The 23637-nt window shown below is 41.5% G+C and overlaps 1 protein-coding gene across 3 annotated transcripts in view; it reads left to right on the forward strand.

The window, feature by feature from the left end:
- The first annotated feature begins 613 nt into the window (after positions 1-613).
- Positions 614-23637, forward strand: part of ppp1r9ala (protein phosphatase 1 regulatory subunit 9A-like A) — a 40295-nt gene continuing 17271 nt past the window's right edge. For all 3 annotated transcript variants that reach the window (XM_063006334.1, XM_063006335.1, XM_063006336.1), the window contains exons 1-6: positions 614-759; positions 1224-3106; positions 21057-21189; positions 21335-21455; positions 22540-22644; positions 23139-23268. In XM_063006334.1, coding sequence (XP_062862404.1) covers positions 1403-3106; positions 21057-21189; positions 21335-21455; positions 22540-22644; positions 23139-23268 — 2193 coding nt within the window. In that variant the 5' untranslated portion in view covers positions 614-759; positions 1224-1402. The remainder of the gene's footprint in view (positions 760-1223; positions 3107-21056; positions 21190-21334; positions 21456-22539; positions 22645-23138; positions 23269-23637) is intronic.

A 23637-nucleotide genomic window follows, 5' to 3' on the forward strand; every position in this document is an offset into this window, starting at 1 on the left:
GACACTAAATTGTCCATAACTGTGGTCAATTTAACCTTGTAAACAGATGAACCTTGTGTAATGAGTAACTACAAGTAAGGGCAGTTGTAGCCTAGTGGTTAAGATACTGGACTAGTAAGCAGGAGGTCGCTGGTTCAAACCCCACCACTGCCAGGTTACCACTGTTGGGTCCTTGAGCAAGGACCTCAGTTGCTTAAACTGTATACTGTAAGTCGCTTTGGATAAAGGCGTCTGCTAAATGCCGTAAATGTAACCACCGTTTCCTGTCATGAGTGTAACCAAAGAGTGTAAAACATGACGTTAAAATCCTAATCAAACAAACTAGTTAAGGTCAGAACAGTGGAGTATTAACCTGCATATTCATAACTTATTTTGCAAACAAGCAAAATACAAAAAAACGTCGTTAGTGTAGCAGCAGTAGGTGACAATGGCTGTTTTGGCCCGATTGTCTGTCTCTCCTGCACCGTTTCCGCTTTACAGCGTGCGTGCGCGCTCTCGGGAGGGGGGTTGGGAATTACACGCGGGTTAGGAATGCCAGCGCGAACGCGCCCTCGCTCGCGAGTCGCGACATAAAACAGTTTGCGCGTGCCCGCGCGACGGTGGCGGCGCAGCTACAGGTCTGGGAGTTTCCAATGAGAGAGAAACACAGGAACGAGGTAGGAAGAACGATGGCGGGGAAGAAATGACAAGTTTATTGTTACTCCGGGAATACCGGGATAAAGTGGACGGGCTCTCTGGAACAAATGAAGTTTGTTAAAGGTAAGTTTGAACTGAGTTCGGGTTTGTACACGACTTTTCTTTTGAAACTCCGTTCAGTTCGTTTCACCGGTTAACCCAACTGTTCCCTCAGAGAGCTTGTTCCTGGACTAAAACTTAATTGTTGTGTTATTTGACGTTCTTGTCGTTGTTGTGTTCGCTTTTACAGCTGATTTGGGCTGTTTGGGTTCCAAAAACAACCTGTCGTATATTGTGGGAAACTAAATTCATCCGTAGTGCTTTAACAATACCGCGAGCAGACTGGCGTGCTAACTGTAATAAGGGCGAATCAGTTAGTGCTGCATAAATACACACATGTACTTCTTACAACCTGCTTTAAATACTTATTTATAGATGATGATTTAGCCTGACTGTAATTGCATGACAAAGTACAACACAATGCTGGTGAAGTAAACCCAGAAGTTATCTGACACTCCTACATCTCCTGGGAATTTGTCTTTTTGCAGATGTCCGCCGCCTGTTTGATCTAAAACAATGCAGTCGAGAATCCCAGGACTTCATGGCTTCCTACGATTAGGATACAGCATTACCTACACATACTAAGCAGATCCAAATATAAACAAAATTTGGATCTGCATTTTGGTTCTTTACCTGCCTCAAGATCCCAAAAGAAAGCCTGTGAAAAATGATCAAGACCGAGAGCAAAGGTGAAAGGACTCTGAGGAGTGCATCTCCTCACCGAAACGCATACAAATCTGACTTTCACACCATCAAGTGCTCATTTGATGGGACCAAATCAGACGCCACATCCAAATCCTGTTCCAATGGGTCTTCCGATGACCTCCGTGAGGACATTGCAAGGGGACGAGCCTTTGGCAACCGGGTCAACAAGATCAAGAACATTTTCCTCCAGATGGACAACCAGCAGCAGCAGCAGGAGAGCCAGGAGACTAAAGCCACCACGAAGGTTGATGCACCTCAGGTCTCCTCACCTCCAAAATACAAAAGTGTCCCAACCAGCCTGGAGCCTCAAAGTGACAGGACCCCAAAAGGGGAGGCCACTGAGATAGACAAAGTGACCTTGGCCGAGAAGTTTTCTGTGACTAGGAAACTTTTTGAGAGGGGAATTAAGGAACAGACTCCAGGAGAGAAGCCAGCCCCGAACAGGGCCTCTGTACGGCTGTCCCAAGGTGGTATGAGTGAAGAGTTGAGAGCAGGCAGGAAACCTGTAGGGCCTTCTGAGAACAGCATTTTAAAAACAGATCAGAGTTCTACCTCAGCAGAAATAAAAGAGAGCGGAGACACAAAGCAGGTTAGCAGATCATTAAATGCAGGGCCTATGTCCAGAACACTGGAGAACTTTATGGCAGATGGCGAGAGTGAAGAGTTTTTAAGAATATCTGACAAAAAAACAGAGAAGGTGTGTAGCCCTGAAGAAAAACCTGTGCCTCCTGTACGAGAGACCACTCAGAAACCAACTTCACCTTCTAGTGACCATCTACAAAGACCAACCTCCCTTAACAGTCATTCCAAAACAGTTGACTCTACACAGAAACCAACTTCACAGACCAATGACGTTACATTGAAATCTAGATCATCAGTTTCTCAAGCGACCTATAATCCCACCTCCCCAACAGCCAAAAACAGTGATGAGACCATTTCCCCCTCACACACAAGTCCACTCAGACGTTCATCCTCATCGGGTAATGGTTTTATTAAATCGAGCACAAGCAGTATTGAAAGCAAGCCCACGAGTCCTTCTCCAAAGGATCAGAAGCCCTCTACTTTTGTAAGCAGTTTTTATAACAGAGTCAAGAGCCCAGATGTGGCCAAGAGTGAGCCCACCATGGTGCGTTCTTCATCCAGAGACGCACTACCTCCTCAGCCCTCAGCAAGGTTGGATCCTGCTGGGGCAGGTGTGGTCCGAGCAGAACGAGTTGTGGTTCAGAATGAGTCGTCAGAAAGTGACGAAAATGAGGATGACAGTGTATTTGAGGAGGTAAAACTCAAAAGAGAACTGAGATCTGAAGCCCATAGATCAATTCCATCACCTCAAGATGATCTACAAAAGGTCACAGCAGTAAATCAGCATGAGAAGGATGTTTTACTGTCACCTGTGCAACTATCTAAGCAGGAGAGTGTTAAACAGTTTGATGACGAAGAGGAAGAAAGCGAGCAAGAGGATCCGGATGAAGATGGAAATACATCTCCGACGTTTTATAGCTTTGAGAATGCTGCATTTGTGGATGATAAGGCGGCGGATAGGAGCAAGAGTAAGGAGGACGATGAGTATGACCTGGTTGATGAGGAGTATGACAAAATTCCTGGACTCTCTGATGATGATTGTCCAGCCAGAAGGAAGATATTCTTCTCTTCAGCACCGATACAGGTAAGCTAAAACATTGTTAATTATAGTATAAAATCTTTAAGCTCTGTATCAGTGGTGCACAATGAGTCCAACATAGATTGATTATTTTCTGCCCTTTTAAATGTATTAAACCTGCTAATCATCTCATGAGTTAAATTAGGAGTGCTTAGGCCGCTCAGGTGGCGCAGCGGTAAAAACACACGCTGGAACCAGAGCTGGGATCTCGAATACATCGTATTGAATCTTAGCTCTGCCTGCTGGCTAGACTGAGCAGCCACATGAACAACGATTGGCCTGTTGTTCAGAAATGGGTGGGAGTAAGCCAGTTGGGGTCTCTCTCTCATGACTAATGCAATTACGACCTCTCCTGGGTGATTGATGGCGCCTGCACAGAGACGAGAAAAGAGTGCTGTCAGGGTGTGTCTCTCCGTACACAGTGCTGAGCTGCACTGCACTCGTCAAAGTGTAGGTGACAAAATGCATACGGCTGCTGCCCACTGGGCGTGGGTTAGCTTCGTTCTCCTCAAGCAGAGCAGGGATCGGCATTGGTGGAGAGGAAGCATGACGCAATCGGGCAATTGGACGCGGGAGAAAATGCATAAATTAAAAAAGATAATAATAATAAATTACGAGTGCTTATGCAAGGGGGTCGTCGAGCTGGACTCCTGCTCATCAGGACACAAGATGTGTGCACACCTGATCTATAGTGTGTTTTGGGGTTGTTGTAAACTGATTTGTGTGACAGTTAGGCGTTTGCACATGTGCCTTTTATTTATTCAGCTGCCGAAAACAACCTAGTTTTATGGCTTTACATTAGCCAGTATGGATTCCTCATTGTCTTTAGAAATGGAATGCTTAAGAATTTGAGGATGGATTAATCTGTTACAAACAATTCATATCTGAGCTAATGATGAAATTGTACCTGAAATCCTGGATTGTTTTTGAGTCATATTTTTCTTCCAGTTAATAATGTAATTTGTGCCGTTCATGCATGTGACATTAAATGACACTAAATAAATTATGCAGCAAAGGTTAATATAGATTTATTTAAACTTGCAGACATATGCACAAGGTCCTGGGGGTGTTCTGCCTGCTTTCTGTTTATTCAGTTTGATGGACACTTGTTTCCTGGGAGTCCCTGGGAGCAAAATTGCACTTGCTCTGTGGACTGGCGTACCTGTCGTTCTTGTGTTCCTTATCAGAGTGTTACTTGTTGACCACGGGCGGCACGGTGACTAAGTGGGTAGCACTGTCGCCTCACAGCAAGAAGGTCCTGGGTTTGATCCCCAGGTGGGTCGGTCCGGGTCCTTTCTGTGTGGAGTTTGCATGTTCTCCCCATGTCTGCGTGGGTTTCCTTTGGGTGCTCCGGTTTCCTTCCACAGTCCAAAGACATACAAGTGAGGTGAATTGGAGACACAAAATGGTCTGTGACTGTGTTTGATATAACCTTGTGAACTGATGAATGTTGTGTAATGAGTGGCTACCATTTCTGTCATGAATGTAACCAAAGTGTAAAACATGACGTTAAAATCCTAATCAACAAACAAACTTACCAGGTAATAATGTAATTTGTGCTGTACATGCATGTGACATTAAATATCGCTACTAAAGTGCTGGGGTTGTTCAATCAGTTTGATGGACACTTGTTTCCTGGGAGTCCCTGGGAGCAAAATTTGCACTTGCTCTCTGGACTGGCATACTTGTCGTTCTTGTGTTCCTTATCAGAGTCACTTGTCGATCGCCTCGGTTCAAGCATGTTAACCCCCCCAATGTTGTGGCAGACTGCCTATTATCTTGCTGTTAGTTCCCATTCACACTTGGTTCATGTTTGCCTTTGCCAATCTTAGTGTGCACCAACATATTCAAGATGATGGCCTAGTTATGTGCACTTCACCTCATTGATCAGTTTCTGCTCTCCTCCCCTGCTGTAAAATTCCTTTCTCTTTCTCCATTATGAGTACACATTTCTGTTCCTGTTCACGTTCTATTGCACAAGCATTTTTTTCTTCTGTTAATAATCAACTCGGGTTTCTATTTGTTCCGACTGTTAAAAAAAAAAGAAAAGCAGCAGTTATTTGATGCCAAACTACAAGCAGGTACCTGTTCCTGAGGAAAGAATTCCACACTACAAACAGGTGTGTGTGTGTGTGTGCGCGCGCGCCTGTGTGCGTCTGTGTGAAGACTTAGCGGATGTGTCTCACATTATCTTGCCATCTCACCTTTAGTGGAATGAAAAACAAATTGCTCTGGGTGCTCGTCTGTAAGCATGCTCTGTGTGTGAGTTTGTAGAGATGCTTAAACCAATAGGAATTTAGTTAAAACTTTTAATAAGGAATATACCACCATTATCCTTAAATAAAATTATTATTTCACAAAATAGGCCGTTTTTTATAGTATGTTATTGGAGTGTTTACTTTAAAGAAAGAAAGACATGATTATTTCCATCAGATGGCTGCCCATACCAGCATGCAGTACATACCTCACTATTTACCAGTTGGCAGCTAACATTGTGAGTTCAAAACATACATTGTCTTTCTTTAAATACAATTGTGTCTAGTTTTGTTGCACTGGGGACCAGGTTTTGTGCTTTCTGCACCAAGTTATGAATTATGGACTAGATCAGTAACACATCTGATATATGAACGCAAATCCCACATTCTTAAAGAAGTTTTAAATTAGTTTTTTTGTAGAGAATGTGTGTTTTTGGGTTTTTTTTTTGCTATTCACACACACATACCCATATACTCTGACCAGGCATAACATTGTGACCACTGACAGGTGAAGTGAATAACACTGATTATCTCTAACCGATTGACTTTGACATTGGACTTGGAATTGGCCAAAAGTGATGATTGGTGCAAACAAAAAATCCACATATGAGACACCTTCTCTACCTTGCATTAAATGTGTAGTAGGTATATTGTGATTACATTTAGATTTCTTTAAAAAAACAACCAGCCTCATACAGCATTTTAAAGTGGCTATGTTGTAAATTTTACTCCTGTCAGATTTACTTGCAAACTTTATTACAAAACACTTTTAAGAAACCAGAAACGGTAAAAAGCAGCTCTGTAATTTGGCATTCATGCATGTGTGTTTGGGTGTAGTTTCACAGGTTTTCATATCAGATTTGTTTTACACAGCCAGTATGTTTCTTGTAGGGAGTATGAGAGGCCAGAGAAGGTCCAGTGGTTTTTCTGGGTACAGCTCCCTTTTAAAGAGATGGTTTTGTGATGAATCTTTAAATAATGACTAATAACATGGTTAGGTTTAAAGGATCGGTTCCACTCCCCATAATAACTCTCTTTACTCACCTCGACAGATAGATGATGAAATGCGTCTGTCTCGTTTGCTCTCTCATGTTGTGAAACAGGGAGAGTGGGCAGACATGTTGTAAACATTCGTTCTTGTTCCAGCATGAGAGGGTAGGTCTGTATGATTCTCCATGAGTCTTTTACCATGCTTTCAGCACTTGGTGTATTTTTGCGCTGTATAAATTTAATAGCACTTTTCTACCAGCATGTGGTAGTGTTCTGTTATTTGACAGAATGTAAAGGTTTTCACTGGCCAACTTATGTTAAGTTCACACTACACGACTTTCCAAGTCGTCAGGTCGCTGTACAGTTCACACTACACAACTGGATCTCTTGTAATTGGGAGTCTTTCACACTACACGACTGATCGGCGTTAGGGGGTTTCACACTACACCATCTATCATCAACTGGAATCGCAGACGAGCTTCTCTGGTCTCCCAAACTACGTTTTGTCATGAAAACGAAAGGTTTAATGATACCACGATAAGGTCAGAAATACTGTAAAATTTGTGTGTGTGCCGATGTATTCTGATATAAACTATATTATGCCCCTGTCCCACCTGTTTACAACTCCTCCCCTGCATTTCCCCTCACACCGTATCTTGCGTTCTCATTGGCTGTTCGACATAGCACTCATTGCCAGTTGGGCGACTCTGATCAAGATATTTGACATGCTAGATATCTCTCGAGCACTCGGTGAGCCGCTCGGATCGAGTTGTTGAGTAGTTCACACATAGCGATTGAGAGCTGAGTTTCGATCGCCGAGCGAGCACAGAGTTGCTCCCGAGCTGGGAAATCTAGCATCGACCAGTCGGCGAGCGAAAATCGGGGCAAAAATTGCGTAGGAATTAGGCATTAATTGTATTTTGTAAAGACACATTTCAATTTAGAGGCCTGTAACGAACCTAAGCAAAACTGGGACAGAGACGTGTTTTACCACTGTATTCCATCACTTGACCAAAATGATTTTTTTTATAAAACCTTTGATAACTGAGAATACATACATCTGCATAAATCACTCTCACACTAATATCCTGTTATAAGCCCCTGTGTCAATAATACCTTTACACAAATGCAAGTCACCCATGCTGTGGGCCTTGATGCACCCCATACCATATGAGATGTTGGCTGAACTGTTGTAATGAACTGTTTGCTATTGACTTAGTTAAAAAAAAATCTACAGTCTGAATCATGAACTGGTTCTGCTGTGTCTATAATCACCTCACTGTTCTACATTACTGACATGTTGGCCATGTTACAGTTTTTTATGAAATAAAACAACTAAAGACAGTCTGTTATCAGTTAAAAATTGGCAGAATTTGTGGGCTTGCAGTTGTTGCCGAGTGGTTCAGTAGGCTGTGTTCCAGTGTTTGGCTCTGTCTATATGCAAGAAGTCCAATATGAATTAGGTTCAGGCAATTGACTCTTGGAGCATCCGGGGATTTTGCATGTGTAGGGGGTTAGTATGTTTGGAAAGAGAAGAAAGATCTCTTTGTTTAACACTTTTGAGTAAGGCTTGAAATAATCAGAATGTTTATACTGGCTATTTTACCTTGGAATGTATAACTGGTGGGAATCATTGACTCCCAAACTTTTCACATTCATGCCACTGCACATTTATTTCCATTAAAAGTTGTGAAATAGCTTATCAAGGCCATGTACAACGACATCAATCTATTTACCTCTCTCATGACTACAGTTCTACTAGCAATAAACAACAGGATGAGTAAAAGCTACTTACAACTAATCACAGAAAAGATGGCAGTAAAGACCAAAGACATCAGGTCAGTTCTTGTTTTTACACTAGATCCCTGAAGACTAAAGACCCAAGTCAGAAATGTTCTTGTACTGCAATGGTCTTCATACTGGTCTTTCCAAATCCTTAAAATGCAGCTGCTACAATCCTCACCAGAAGAGAGAGAACGGATCAGCCTGTCCCAATTCTCAAGTCCTTATACTTGCTACCAGTTTACTACTTGTATATAAATCTCTAGATGGGGCTGGACCAAAATATATATTCGATCTACTGGAAGAGTACAAACCCACCAATCCGCTCAGATTGCTGTAATATTTAAACACATCAGTGTCAGTCCTGGGAGGAGAATAGTGCTTAAACCAAAAATATATACCCACATCGTTACCATGATCAAGAATGGTCCAAGACTTGAACCCATTAAACATGCTGTTTGTTTGTTTGTTTATTAGGATTTTAACGTCATGTTTTACACTTTGGTTACATTCATGACAGGAACGGTAGTTACTCGATACACAAGATTCATCAGTACACACAGGTTATATTGAACACAGTCATGGACAATTTAGTGTCTCCAATTCACCTCACTTGCATGTCTTTGGACTGTGCGTGGGTTTCCTCCGGGTGCTCCGGTTTCCTCCCAGACACGGGGAGAACACGCAAAGTCCACACAGAAAGGACCCGGACCGCCCCACCTGGGGATCGAACCCAGGACCTTCTTGCTGTGAGGTGACAGTGCTACCCACTTAGCCACTGTGAAACATGCTGTAACATGACTAGAAGTACATTGTTGTGAAACCGGGAGAGGTTGCCAAAAGGTTGTACAAAAGGAAATTGTGCACCAAATTGTATTCCAGTTGTGCACCGAAAGGTGTGGATGGTGCATCTTTAAATTGTAAACTCTGATCATGTTCACCTGGGGTCCTGTATGAATGAAATCTCACCATTTTCCAAAATGTTTTCTTATCCCTCTGATGTGGAATATCAGTCAAATGTTATAAGCTTTGTTTTTTTTTTTTTTTTTTTTTTTTTTTTTTTTTTATACCCCTTTTTCTCCTACTTTAGCGCATCCAATTTCTACCCGTTAATCATCCTCTCACTAATGCTGGTCCCTGCTCCTGATTGGGGAGGACGAGGCTGCTCCACGCCCCCGCCGACACGTGCACAGCAATCGAACATCTTATCACGTACACTTGACGAGTGCAGTGCAGTGCAGTACAGCGCTGTGCACGGAGAGCCACACCCTCTACCGCACTCCTTCCCCATCTCCATGCAGGCGCCACCAACCAGCCAGCAAAGGTCGTAATCGTACTAGTCCGAGAGAAAGTCCCCATCCGTCTTAGTCCCGCCCCTCATCTGAACAATAGGCCAATCGTTGTTCATGTAGCCACTCAGCCGGCAAGGCAGAGCCGAGATTCGATACGATGTATTCGAGATCTCGGCTCTGGTGAACAGCGTGTGCTTTACCGCTGCGCCACCTGAGCGGCAAGCTTAGGTTTTTGTGATGGCTTTAATAAATCATGTACACTGTGGTATTTAAAAAAAAATGTTGTTGTTAGTAGGAACTTTGTTTAGGAACTCTGGGAGCTTTATCATTTTTATTTACGAGAGGATTGTGTGTTTAAAATAGGTATGTTAATAATTAACTGACAAATCATTGTGTGATTAATGCTAAAATGATTAATATTTGTATTTAAAATTGTGCTGCAGATATTAGCAGCATATTGAGGGTTAGGGTCGGTGTTGTGCTGACAGCTTAAGTGGCGTTCACATGATTTGTGCTTTGTTCACCGCCAGGCTGGTTGCATATTTCCGCTAAATGCAGCTTTAAAGCCTTTTACATTATGAGCAACAAAACTGCTTTTTTTCTGGCACTGATCACCAAGCATAAAACACAGTTAGGTGCTTGTAAGTCTGCTGCTCTTCTTGGCCAGTAAGGTTGCCGTGCCAGGCACATGGGTTGCCAGAGAGTTCGGGGAATTGGATTGATATAAGATCTTATTTGTAAGAATGAGTAAGAATGAGGGAAGGATTTGTAAATACTAAGACAGGATAGAACAAGTGCATACTGTTTTACTGTGCTTTTTGGCACTCCCACATCACTAGGAGCTTTGGTATCTAGCAGGGGGTCCAGGCAGTGGAAGGTGTGTACTTCCTGTTTGGAGTAACCTGGTATGCACTTTGTTTTGGTAACCCATATGTCTGGCTTAGTTTGTGACTGACTACCTACACTGCATTCCATACTAAACTCCTCTATTATAGTGTATCTCAAAGTGGCAGAACTGCACCTGATCCATCTGGGCCTAGCCTCTCCCTAAAGTCACAAAATATTATGATCTTGCTATAATAGAGCTTAGGTATACTGGAGATACATAGGAAAGAATATGAGTCAGTACTGAATGTGATGCTCAAGTCTGGAGACAAACAGTTTGGTGTCTGTTTATGCTTGGTGCCTATGTTTGGCATTGTGTTTGGTTGGTTCCATACTTGATGCTAAAAAGATTTTTTTACAACTAGTTTGAGTTTGTACAATTCAGTGGGTCTGTCTAAAAACCTAGTGAGCTCTTTACATAGATGCATTTTACATCATCCTACGTGCGCTCCTGAAAATAAGGCATGTCTAAATTCTTAGATACCTTAAAATGCTGCCTTCTGAGGTGCCCTAATTCTAAGCGATAATCTGACTGAATAAGAGGGGGTATCCAGTGCCTCTTTAGAGGTGAAGGCAATCCCAGAATTCAGTGTATATCTCATTGATATCTAAGTTGTATAAAGGTGCACAAGTGTAATTTATTTGCAAATTCGAGCTTGTCTGTGACAATTTAACTGTTTTCGGTGCTAGCGGGTTGTACCGCCTCAGCCTATTGGTTTGAATAGCCTGAGGTTAACTGTGTTAGCTTAGTAAGTGAAAACTGTGGCAACGTGTTCGCTGTAATCGCTGTCTAAGTATTGTGTCTGAATAACCTGCCTTATAAGTCGATGTCTTATTAGAATCCTCTCTGCTTAGGCAGCTGTTTAGGTAGGTAGTAGGCAGCAAGGCAGCTCACTATATTTCCGGGCAGACCCAGTATGTGCTGCTTAATAAATGGAACTTCTAAACACCTTGTCTTATTTGGTATTTTGTTTTTCTTTGGTATCATTTCCTGTCTGTAATTGCTCAAAATACCATGTGGATGATTATGCTGTATCAGGGTGTAGAAGTGACTGAATATACAGTACAGGCCAAAAGTTTGGACACACCTTCTCATTCCTGTGGTTTTTCTTAAATTTTCTACATTGTAGATTAATACTAAAGACATCCAAACTATGAAGGAACACATATGGAATTATGTAGTAAACAAAAAAGTGTTAAACAAACCAGAATATGTTTTATATTTTAGATTCTTCAAAGTAGCCATCTTTTGCTTTAATGACAGATTTGCACACTCTTTGAAATTTTCTCAACCAGCTTTATTAGGTTTCCACCTGGAACGGTTTTCAGTGAATGTTTGTGCCTTGTCTAGAGTGAATTTTTGGAATTTGTTGCTTTTTTAATGTGTTTGAGACCATCAGTTGGGTTGTGCAGAGGTAGGGTTGGTAAAATATAAAACATATTCTGGTTTGTTTAACACTTTTTGGTTCACTACATAATTCTTCATAGTTTGGATGTCTTCAGTATTAATCTATAATGTAGAAAATAAAAATAATCAAGAAAAAACATTGAAGAGAAGGTGTGTCCAAACTTTTGGCCTGTACTGTATAAATAAGTGAAGCAAATTCTTAATGGGCCACTCAGGTGACATAGCAGTCAATTATGCCAGCGCAGATCTGGGTTCAAATCTCGGCAGTGGTGTCAACCAGCCGGGCGCTTACACAGACAGGTTTGGCTATGTCCAACGATTATGGAAGAGTTGAAATTGTCGAATGTCTGTGATGGATTGGTGACCTGTTTCTGCCTTGCACACAGTGTTTCCCTCAACTCGGACCAGATGTTTTGTGTCAGAGTCGGACTGCATGTTAAACTCTGCACATGTGGAGCTCTGTTATGTAATGTTTTTACAGAAATAATGCTGCTTTGCATCATGTCTCATTATAAAGGAAGAAAACTGTTTACTATCTTAAAAAAAACCTACACTAATATTGTCAGGAAGCGTGTTAATATACAGAGTGCATTTTTATTAATTATGATCGTTTAGCTAGTGATTGTAATTAACTTTTAGCCACAGGCTGCTGTATAAAATCTACATTCTGAATGTTGAACCGGTTCTGCCCACATGTTTTAATCTTACTGTTCTACATTACTGCCATGTTTACCATGTTACGCTGTTTTTTTATTAAATAAAGCATAAAGACTTGAATTGAATATCAATCATCTCACTTGAATAAAAGAAGTAGCCCATTATCACCAGTAATATAGAGCAATTACAAATACTATGACCAGACCTATAGTTCAGCAATCAATCAGGCTGTTGGTTGTGAATAAATAATTTGTTGTTTTGTGTATCCTCCTCCACGTAAGTTAGTTTTGATCTGAAACTGTAAGTAGCACTTGGCAAAATCTCACACATCTTTGGCATCTTCTGTAGCTCAACTTGTTGAACAAGGTGCTAGCAATTCCTAGTCATGGGTTTAGTTCATGCATATAAGTGCAGTGTTCTTACTTCCTGTAGTGATGGAAATGATTAACAGATAACTGACGAAGTTTATTATCATTGACACTATTTTTTTGATTAGCATGTTTAGGTAGCGCTTGTAATGTACTGTTGTACTGTGCAGCAGAAGAGGTGGCACAGTGGCTCAGTGGGTAGCACTGTCGCCTTACAGCAAGAAGGTCTCGGGTCCTTTCTGTGCAGAGTTTGCATGTTCTCCCCGTGTCTGTGTGGGTTTCCCCGGGAGCTCCGGTTTTCTTCCCACAGTCCAAAAACATGCAGTCAGGTTAACTGGAGATACTGAATTGCCCTATAGGTGAATGTGTGTGTGTGTGTGTGTGTGTGTGTGTGTGTGTGTGTGTGTGTGTCTGCCCTGCGATGGACTGGCGCCCCGTCCAGGGTGTTACCGTGTGCCTTGCGCCCATTGAAAAGCTGGGATAGGCTCCAGCGACCCTAATTGAATAAGCGATTAAGAAGGTGAGTGAGCGTTTGCAACAGACTTTAAAATCTACATATATGATGCTTAACTGATTCTGCTCACCATGTTAGTGTTAAACTCACTGTTCAGTACCGCCACGTTCACTGTTACACTAATATTTGGTCAATGAAAACCTGCTGATATAAATCTGCCTTATATTTGAATTGCGGGCTTTTAGTTTGTCTGTTTCTAGATTTAAACATCTGCTAAAATCAGTGAAATGTAAACATTTAGTTTAGCTGAGCAGTAAGTCTCTTTCTGTCTCCATATTTTTTCGTTTCTCATGCTTTTTCTCTCCCCTCTCATTTTGCAAATCTCTCTCTCCGCCTGTCTCTAACCCTTATTTCCTGAAGGGGTGGGGGGGGGCTGGGTTTGACTAAAGTGGGGCGATTTCCCTGACTGTTCGTGTGGCTCTGATGTTGTCTTTTCCATTTCCCATTTCTCTGTTCTGTCCCGTGGAATGTAGTTGAGCTTTACTCTTTCTCTCTGTTCCTCTTGCTTTTTCTTTTTTTCGGTCTCTCATTCTCTCTCTCAGTTCGGCTCTGTCTCTTTCTGACTGCGGTTCCACACCAGACTTTGGGTTGGATCCAAACACCTGGGCTAGTGGTACATAAAGAGCCAGAATGCATACTAATTCTTCTGTCCTTTTAATTGGGCTTTTTTATGTTTACCAAATAGTTCTTTACAAACACCAGTAACTAATCAACAGTTATACATTCTTTTGCACAAGGTCCAGTTTGGTGGCACAGCAGGTAGTGTTAGACCATGAAACTGTAAGCAACTAAGATTCAAGCCTAAGCTCCTGTCCATAATCTTTGACATGTACATGTTGGCATGTTTGGTTTTCCTTGGTTACTATAAATCACACCTCGGTGTTTATGTATGATCATCCTCCAATTTTATTTAACCTTGTTCAGTGTTTCCAGGTTTGGCTTTGGATTCACTGACTTTCTGACAGATTTTTGGTGATTTTGCGTAGTACCCCACTCAAAAATGATAAGGATATGTACATCGATTTTGATTTCAATTAGTGTTTATTACAGCTGCTAAATTATTGCTGAAATGTTTGTCTCATACAGTATAATTGGATATAACAGTTAATTATGGTTATCATATTTATGGGTATTATATTAATTAAGGTTACCAATGAGATAAGGTTAAAATTAGGTTACCAGTAATTATATAATAGTTTTTAACATGTTAAATTTAGCAAGTTAATGTTATTTTGAGGTTTGTTTCCTTTAGAGAATAGAATTTGACCAGGTCTGTTAAAAAGACCCATGCAAGTATCTTTTAATGCTTTTTCCTTCATACATTTGTTTTTTTCTGTGTCTGTCAGTATTAGAACTTCTGCTGTAATTCAAACAGTGTGTGGAAAGAAAAGCTTGTTTCAACTGCAGATCATTAAAGGACATTAAACCAAATTTTTCCATGACAAAGCAATATTATTGGGAAAACACTTACTGTCCAACATCTGTTATTATACCATGTTCAGATCTTGCATGCAGAATGTTTTTTTATCTTTCCTTTTTTTGCGTTTTGCAGAACTTGCTTTCGTTTGCTTGCTTGCGTTTTGCAGAACTTGCTTTCACCGATCGGTCGTGTAGTGTGAAAGCTACACCGATTACAAGACATCCAGTTGTGTTGTGTGAACTGTACAGCGACCTGATGATTTGGAAAGTCGTGTAGTGTGAACTTGGCATTAGTGTGAGGAAGTGTGATCAGCACTGCTGAGACTCAAAGTTTTGTTATTAGAATTGTATTGGAACTGAGGGACAAGCAGGAATTGATATTTGTATCAATAATGAATTCAGTTGGATGCTTTGCATGACTGATTACTTACAAGAAAGATAAATATAATTATTAATTGTTGCCGCTCTTAATAATCATGGTTAGTGTAATTCATCTTGATGAGGTTATTATTTAATAATTGTTACAGGTCAGCCTGTATGTATAAGTTCCGAAAACATTGTTTTTGTTTGCAATACATTTTCAATTCTGACTGATGCTGCTCGTTTTCCTCTTTATTTTGTGTGTGTGCGTGTGTGCGTGTGTGAAGGAGAGAGAGAGAGACTGTTAGATACAGTACAGTAGAACTCTCACGTTTTTTTATATATATAATTTTTTCCCACTTTTCCCCCCCAATTTTCTCCCCTAATTTAGTCGTGTCCAATTGAAAGCGTCCTCTATACTGATTCGACCTTCCGGCACATCAGTACAGACTGCAATTTTCACCTGTACGAGTCGAGTTCATACACCGACGGGCACTGTGTATGGGGGGGGCCACACCCCCATCAGCATTATTCCTCAGCCCTGTGCAGGCGCCATCAGTCAGCCAGCAGGGGCCGCAGTTGCACCAGTTATGAGGACCTATGATCCGACTTTTTTACCCCTAACCCTGAACAACAGCCAGTCATTGTTCATTCAGCCGCCCAGCCCAGTCAGAAGGCAGAGCTGAGATTCGATACGATGTATTCAAAACCCCAACTCTGGTGTGCTAGCGTACTTTACCTGAGCGCCACCTGAGCGGCTACTCTCACATGTTTTATTGTTTCTGTGGCTTGTTGGTTTGTTCTTTCTGTGAAGTGTTTCTGCTCCATACTTTACCTGACCAGTTAATGCTTCTCCAGACACAGAACCAGGTTAAACAGAGTGTGTGTGCATGTGTGTGTGCATGTGTGTGTGCATGTGTGTGTGCATGTGTGTGCGCGCACACAACAGATTTGTTTTTGATTGGATACAGTTCTGTGTGTGTTCACACAGCAGATTTGTTTTGATTGGATACAGTTTTCTCTCTCTCTCTCTCTCTCTCTCTCTCTCTCTCTCTCTCTCTCTCTCTCTCGCTCTCGTTCTTTCTGTTTGTGTGTGTGTGTGTGTGTGTGGTTGGTTAGGAGTAACACATCTTTGTAGTGGAGGATAAACTGTAATGTTGACTTATAGGGAGTGGAATTGATGGACAGGAATTAACCGTGGAGAACTACAGTGGTTGTAGATCTGAGCCAAATGGATCTGTGGGGCTTTTTTTACCCACATTATAAATATCTGCACGTACAGATAAACCCCAGTGTCCAATTAAAGAGTTACAGCTGAGTCACCGAGCAGTGGTTACATCTCACTGGCTTTGTGATTCTTTAGTATGTGAGTTTTTAAATTATGTTTTGCTTTAGCATTATTATCGTTGTAGTGTGTAGTTTAAGATGCAATGCCTTCAGGGGTGCCTTCAGAAACTAAAGCCTGGTTCAAAACCAACACAACATAACCACACATACATAAGTCATGAATCCAGTGTGCTACGTGGGTTTAAAGAAATACTTTTTAAATACTGTCATAGAAACAGCTGTGTTCTTTATTTGAAGTGAACACACGGGCTAATTTACACATACACATCTGTACATTTAAATTTGACTTAAGGCGCTCAGGTGGCACAGCGATAACCAGAGCTGCAGCACACCAGAGCTGCCATTTAGAACTGTGCGATTGGTTGTTGTTCAATGGGGTGCCGGATGGGACCTCATAACTGATGCGATTATGACCTCTGCTGGCTGATTGATGGCGTCTGCACAGAGACGAGGGATAATGTGTTGATCAGGGTGTGGCTCTCCGTACACAAAGTTGATCCGCATATGAATTCGCCTCGTGCAGGTGAAAAGATGCAGTCGGCTACTGCACACGTGTCAGAGGGGGCATGTGTTAGTCACGGCTCTCCTCAACCAGGCTGTAGGTCAACATCAGTAGTGAGGAAGCGCAATGCAATCAGGTAATTGGATGCGACGAGATTGGGAGGAAAGTTGGGGAAAAATGCCGAAAACAAATAGACTCTGAACAGAATTATTGTTTGTAAACTGTTATAGAAATTTCGAGCTTACTGTGCTAACAACCTGTAGTGTAAATTCTCCATCATGTGTAGGCTATACACGGTACAGTATTTAATGTGTAGAGGCAAGTAAGTAGTAGCTTACACTACTTACTTGCTTCTACACATTACATACTGTACCGTGTATAGCCTACACAGTAGTAGCAATCAGCCATAACATTAAAACCACCTCCTTGTTTCTACACTCACTGTCCATTTTATCAGCTTCACTTACTATATAGGAGCACTTTGTAGTTCTACAATTACTGACTGTAGTCCATCTATTTCTCTGCATGCTTTGTTAGCCCCCTTTCATTCTGTTCTTCAATGGTTAGGACTCTCTCAGTACCACCACAGAGCAGCTATTATTTAGGTGGTGGATCATTCTCAGCACTGCAGTGACACTGACATGGATGGTGTTGGTGTGTTAGTGTGTGTTGTGCTGGTATGAGTGGATGAGACACAGCAGCGCTGATGAAGTTTTTAAACACCTCATTGTCAATGCAGGACTGAGAATAGTCCACCAGCCAACAGCGCCCCGTGGGCAGCGTCCTGTGACCACAGATGAAGGTCTAGAAGATGACCGACTCAAACAGCAGCAACAGATGAGTGATCGTCTCTGACTTTACATCTACAAGGTGGACCAACTAGGTAGGAGTGTCTAATAGAGTGGTCAGTGAGTGGACATGGTATTTAAAAACTCCAGCAGCGCTGCTGTGTCTTATCCACTCATACCAGCACAACACACACTAACACACCACCACCATGTCAGTGTCACTGCAGTGCTGAGAATCATCCACCACCTAAATAATACCTGCTCTGTGGTGGTACTGAGAGGGTCCTGACCATTGAAGAACAGGGTGAAAGCAGGCTAAAAAAGAATGCAGAGAAATAGGTGGACTACAGTCAGTAATTGTAGAACTACAAAGTGCTCCTATACGGTAAGTGGAGCTGATAAAATGGGCAGTGAGTATCGAAACAAGGAGGTGGTTTTAATGATATGGCTGATCAGTGTATATACTGTATGAAAGTTTGCTGCATCAAAACATAAAAACAAAGCAGTTAACTGTGTTACTACAGCACTTATTATTTTAGTACGTTAACCTTAAAAAAGTAGCTTTAAAAGCAGCCAATATTTCAAGGGCAGCAATTATCAGTCAGGTCTGAATTTGAAGGAGAAGGGAAGTGCACTGACCAGTCATTACACAGTACACACACACAGCTTAAATTACACCTTATTCTCCAAGTAAGATTCACTGCAGGGTTGAAGTTACAGGTATACAATGTGCAGTTTATCAGTATAAAGATATATATCATCTGATGAAATCATTGCTTATCGTAAACGAATTATGCAGAGCTGGTACATCGTGGACTGTTTTATTTATGCAGGACTTTAAAAGTCGATTAAAAATTTGGGACACCAGCCTTGAGTCAAATTGGACGGAGCAGATAGATAAATGAATAAAACAACATTAGCTTTGATGCTAACCTGGTAATTGTCCTAGATCCGAGTGTGAAAGCTGCTAAATAGCAAAAGAGAAATCAGGAACCAGGGCCTTTGAAACCCAGAAAATGAAAAGTGAGTTTTTCTCAAAGGTATCTGGAGCCAGAAAAAAACCTTTTCTCTCCTCCCCACACACACACACAGTCTGGTATAAAGAGACATGTTTCTGTGAAGACCGAGTCAGAGATTAGGTTACAGAAAAGAAAAAGGACATTGTTCAAATTTACTGAAGTAGTCAATAGCAACAGGAAAGTCAGAGAAAAAAAACAAGAGAAGAAAGAAATGGGGGAATGTTCAGAGGAGGAGAGTCCAAGCATAACCACTGTTCTACTGAGAGTTCAGCCAAGCCCTGGGAATCATCAAGCACTGATATTTACTGTCTTTATATCTTTAGGGGTACAAGCACCAAAAGTTCTGACACCCTGTTTTATTTTTTTAATGTATTTTCTCCCTTTTTCTCCCTATTTTTAGCTCGTCCAATTTTTACCCATTTGTGTTACGCTTCCTCTCTACTGGTGCTGAAAAAGCAAGAGACTGAGGAGAGCGAACTGACACACATCCCCTCCGATACGTGAGCAGTATACCGACTGCATATGCCAATCAGCTTTGTGCACGGAGAGCCACACCCTGATCAGCATTATTCCTCGACTCTGTGCAGACGCCATCAATCAGCCAGCAGAGGTCGTAAATGCATCAGTTATGAGGTACCCATCCCTGTATGAACAACAGCCAAACATTGTTCATATAGCCGTCCAGCACAGCCGGATGGCAGAGCTGAGGTTCGATACAATGTATTCGAAATCCCAGCTCTGGTGCGCTAGCATATTTTACCGCTGCGCCACCTGAGTGGCCGAAACCCTATTGTTTATTATTCTTTTTCTCTGATAAAATCAAACCGTAAACATGTGATACTTGGTCAACAGGTGATAGTCCCTCCCACTGTTTATGTGCTTGAGCTCAGTCTGATTGACCTGATGGTAGTGCTATAGCATAGCGTCAAACTTCGAGATCCATATCCTCTAAGCTGTAAAATATTCCCCGACTACGTATCTCATGCCCCTTAAATAGCTTTAGCTGTATCACCAAATGGAAAGCACATACATGTTGCAATCGGCTCAAGCAAACTAAAATGTTGATTCTGCTGTTTAAAGTCTGATAGCACTTTTTAAATTTGCTCAATGTACCTGATACTGTTCAGCTGTGTGCAAGATGCACCGTGCTTTTCCAGCTTTGATTACGTTTTGAAAGTTCTGGCGTAGCTATAGTAACAAGTAATAAATCAGACAGTTGCCACAGTTTACACAAGTCAGTCACACTGACTGCAGTCAGCCACCTGAGGCAGTAAGAAAGTGTTGAAATACGATAGCCTTTTTGAATGTAATATAAATTTAAATGAGGTGGGTTCTACCAGCGTGCACCTTGCAATCGCCTGGTTGACCGCAATTGGCGTATTGGGCTCCCCTGATGTGAACAAAAGCTGTAGCAACATTAGGACAATTTTAGTTTGCCCCGCTGCCCTTGTAGTGGTCTTTAATTTTCTGTAGCTGCATTTAAGTTTGTTTTCCATGACTTTTTCATGGCTTTTAAATATAGTGCTAGTATTGCATCATTCCAGTAGTTTTATTTTGTTTAACCAATCAACAGTCGGCAATGTCTCTGACGTCATCCATACAGCCCTCTTTGGTACGCTTAGTCCCTTGTTAAGAAGGCTAACCAAATCAAGAGCAAGCATTTAGGTACAGTACAGATACTTGGTAATGAAAACAACCACTAAATGTAGGATCACAGAATTAATAACATACCATACTATAGGGTCCTGTGCAGTGGAAAAGTTTTAAATACAGCTTTCATCCTCCCTAAGCCATGAAAATGCACAAACCATCTCTTTATTTACTGTGAATGCTCAATAGTAACTGAAGAAGACATTATTCAACTAATGCTGTCGGATAAAAAGGGCAATTAGATTTATCTCCGACAGTTGATGTTTAATTTAAATTGAGAGCTTCTGAGCTTTCCTGTGCATAGCTGCTACTTTACCAACCTTCCTTGCAGTCAGTGATGAACAAATATTGTCTTTATGGTTTGGACAGATAGTAGTGGAGGGAAGCTCAGCCTTAAACAGGATTTTACATAAAGTTCATTGTTTACCTTAAAAGCTTAATAAGCTTAACAGTGATAGGTTTAGCTTGCTACAGGTCTTATTGACACTATAAATGTAAACCTTTCTTTTATTAAAGGATGACCTAAGGTCATATTAAAGGATGACCTAAGGTTAAATTAAAGTGTGACCTAAGGTTAAATTAAAGTATGACCTAAGGTTAAATTAGTGGCTACTGATGGGTTGATGTCACATCAGCCATAAGCTTACAGTCACACCAAATGTTTCTGTTGGTAAAATAATGTTATATAAAGAACCTGGTGTTGCTTTGTATCTCATCTAGGTCTTTACCACATACTCGAATGAAGACTACGACCGGCGAAACGATGACGTGGATCCCGTGGCAGCGTCGGCTGAGTACGAGCTGGAGAAGCGTGTGGAGAAGATGGATGTCTTTCCAGTGGAAATGGAGAAAGGTAGTTTACTCTTACACATTCTCTCTTAAAAGGACACTAACGATAGAGCTACGGTCCGTTATGAGCAGTTTGTTTCAATGGACCCCATAGCGTATTTGATTAGGAGAAAATTCTTCGCCAGGTCTGAGCTTCTTCTGTGCTGCAGGTGACAATGGCCTGGGTATCAGCATCATTGGGATGGGAGTGGGAGCTGATCAGGGTCTAGAGAAACTGGGCATCTTTGTGAAGACCATCACAGAAGGGGGAGCAGCGGCACGAGATGGCAGGTGAGAAACGGTCACAGAAAATGTCATGTCATTAAGTATTAAAATAATCTCTATTTCTCTACCCAAGTCAGAAATAACAAAGTTTATAGAAAACACCCTTGCGTTAGTTGCTCACTCATTAACAGCAGGGTGCAAGAGTGCTTGATCGAAAAAAAAAAAACTACCATTTTGGCCTTCCCCCAAACCGGGTATAACTACTAAATCGTGCTAAGTAGTACATTACCTGTGGTTGTACAGTCTTAGAACTTATTTACTGTGTAGTACTTAGTATGAAATCAGACATCATTTTAGCAACTTGGCATTCTGGCTAGCTAAAAAATAAATGAAATTTTATTATTTGAATTTAGATACATTACGGCTGCATGGTGGCTCGGTGGGTAGCACTTTTGCCTCACAGCAAGATCCGAGGTGGGTTTGATTCCCATGTGGGTTTGATTCCCAGGTGGAGCGCTGCGGGTCCTTTCTCTGTATGGAGTTTGCATGTTCTCCCCGTGAGTGGGTTTCCTCCGGGAGCTCCGGTTTCCTCCCACCATCCAAAGAGGTGCAAGTGAGGTGAACTGGAGATTCTAAACTGTCCATGATCGTGTTTGACGTTAAAGACTTGAACTGATAAATCTTGTGTAACCAGCAATTACCTGTCCTGTCATGAATGTAACCAAAATGTGTAAAACACTCACTCACTCACTCACTCACTGTCTTAACCGCTTATCGAATTTTTCAATGGGCCCAAGGCACACAGTAACACCCTGGATGGGGCGCCAGTCCATCGTAGGGCAGACACACACACACACCCATTCATGAGCCACCGTGTGTGTAAAACATGATTGATTTATTTATTATTAAGATGTTTAACATCAAGATACATTAATGCCTTTGAACAGTTCATTTAATTGCTCTAATTGATTTAGAACATATCATCTGAGGTTACAAAACAACACAATCAATTATATAGTTTAGAATAAAAGTAGTAGTTGTATGTTCCAAAAATGAATATTAAAAGCCTAAAAAACAATAAATATTCAGCTCATTGAATAATAACTGTGGCATAAGTAAATGTGTTTACGATAGTGTTCTTTTACTCCAGGATCCAGGTGAATGATCAGATAGTAGAAGTTGATGGCACCAGTTTGGTGGGAGTGACCCAGCTCTTTGCTGCTACAGTTCTTAAGAATACAAAGGGAAGAGTTCAGTAAGTACTGATCTTTTTGTGCCCTACTTAGACGTTAACAAATGCCTCAGCGTAAGCACTATACACTCGTTCCGCACACAAAAAGAAGATCATGGTGACACAATAACTGATTTTAGGAGGCAGACAGGTGGGGCAAGCAGAGTAACTTTTTATACTGATTACCTTATGTGATTATAGTTTACCTCAGTGGAATTGCTGGGCTGTTCAGCTGGCCCTGTGCTGCCTCAGTAATCTGTAGAGCTTTGTTTGGCATGTTAATGGTTGACCACAGGCAAATGAAGCACATTTCTATACAGTCTAGGGCAGCTGTAATGAACAAGCCAGCATTGTTTGGCTCATAACATCACGTAAAAGATACACACACACAGTGGCTGTAATAATACCTGTCGATCACTATACACTCTCTAGTAAAATTAGCCTAGAGACCCGAACAGATAAGTGAAAGCAACCACACCCACTTCCATCCTGCTAAACTATGTCTTTTTCCTGGGCAGCTTCCTGATTGGTCGGGAGAAACCAGGGACCCAGAGTGAGGTGGCCCGGCTGATCAGTGAGACTCTGGAACAAGAGCGGCATCAGCAGCAGCAGAGACTGGAGGATACGTATGATCAGTCCACAGAAGAGGTGTGTCAGCACGGCATGGCTCATTGTAAATGCTGCATGAGTAAATGTCTGGAGCGGTAATAACAAGAGATAGGCTTTTACCTCAGGTAGCTCGTTTCAGTTTATCACTTTCGGCCGAAGTGGCAATGCAGAACTTCATTTCACATCGCTGTTTCCTGCTGCCAGGTTTAGTATCATCTCTAGCACATCAATTCAAATTGAACAACAAGGCGTTGGTCTTTATTCTGGTCATAACATGCTTTTGTTTGTCTGGTCTAGATCATGACTAGACTCGCTAGCACATGCTTTATTTTATGATGTGGCTGTATTACCCTGAGCACCTTTACAACTAACACTCGCCACACTTTATGACTCAGTGACTTATGATTT

This window comes from Trichomycterus rosablanca, chromosome 12 (genome assembly GCF_030014385.1).
Source record: "Trichomycterus rosablanca isolate fTriRos1 chromosome 12, fTriRos1.hap1, whole genome shotgun sequence".
NCBI classification, from domain to species: domain Eukaryota; kingdom Metazoa; phylum Chordata; class Actinopteri; order Siluriformes; family Trichomycteridae; genus Trichomycterus; species Trichomycterus rosablanca.